Raw genomic sequence first — 1033 nt, 5'->3', positions numbered from 1 at the left:
ATATATATATATATAGGGTAGTCCCCACTGTCTCTCTATATATATCCAGTTACCACTACACGCCCAAATGGTGGGGGAAACAAATGAAAAAAAAAAAAAAAGATAGAAGAAGAAAAAGAAAAGAAGGAGATTATAGATGGAATAATCATGTTTATATTTAAATATAAGAGAAAGAGAGATATGGATTGTGTGATGGTACAAATAGTGGAGGAAAATTAATAACAAGAGAGAGAGAGAGGGAATAATGATGACTTTAGTCGTTACGAGAGAAAATCATCCCTAACCACAAGAACGCACTCTCCTTAATAAATAAATAGAGTACTTCCCTCTCACTCTTCACACCAAACAAGAAAGTCGCCAGTTCATCTTCACCTAACACTACAAACACAAAGACAAATACAAATATATATATATATATATATATATCACTTCATCCATTATCCACAACTATCAAAAACAGACACACACCATAAAGCAAGATAATTGCACACATCTCCAACTAATACCACGTTCGAGGAATAACAGGCTTCGTACGCTGCATATAATCTTTCCAACGAGGGATATTTACTGGTTTAAGAAATTTCGCATCAGGATCTTTTGGGTAATCCACTACACGAATATAAGGTGCGAAAGGCATAAAAAATGTTTGCTGTGGTTCTTTCCATATATTTTCCTTCGTTACCGGTGGAAGAACTTCACGTTTGGCTTTCGTCACCTCTGGGTCCTCTACAAAGGCATGTTGATGAACAAACTCATGATCGGCATTCACCCACCATCTGTTATACTTATATGGTACTTCCTGTTGTTGTTGTGTTTGTGTTTGTTTTTCTTTCTGTTGGCGAATTGTTTGTTGGCGGATGTGCCGCTGCAGTGCGAGCCGACGTGGGAGATGCACGCGGTGATAATGTTCTTTAAAGCTGTCGGCGATTAATGGACTGCGCCGCAGCATTGATAAATATCCACAGCGGTCGACTCTATCTAAATAAAATAAATTCAATCAATCAATATATATATATATATATATATATATATA

The 1033-nt window shown here is 36.5% G+C and overlaps 1 protein-coding gene across 1 annotated transcript; it reads right to left on the bottom strand.

The window, feature by feature from the left end:
- Positions 1-499: 499 nt before the first annotated feature.
- Positions 500-949, bottom strand: TM35_000083230 (uncharacterized protein; the record flags this gene model as incomplete). Its single annotated transcript, XM_029024188.1, has 1 exon — positions 500-949. The coding sequence occupies one exon, from the start codon at positions 947-949 to the stop codon at positions 500-502; it is 450 nt and encodes a 149-aa protein (XP_028884591.1).
- Positions 950-1033: the final 84 nt, after the last annotated feature.

Source organism: Trypanosoma theileri (assembly GCF_002087225.1).
Source record: "Trypanosoma theileri isolate Edinburgh chromosome Unknown TM35_Tth_8_V1, whole genome shotgun sequence".
Lineage (NCBI taxonomy): Eukaryota > Euglenozoa > Kinetoplastea > Trypanosomatida > Trypanosomatidae > Trypanosoma > Trypanosoma theileri.
The sequence above is the reverse complement of the archived record's forward strand: the minus strand, read 5'-3'. Positions and strand labels throughout refer to the sequence as shown.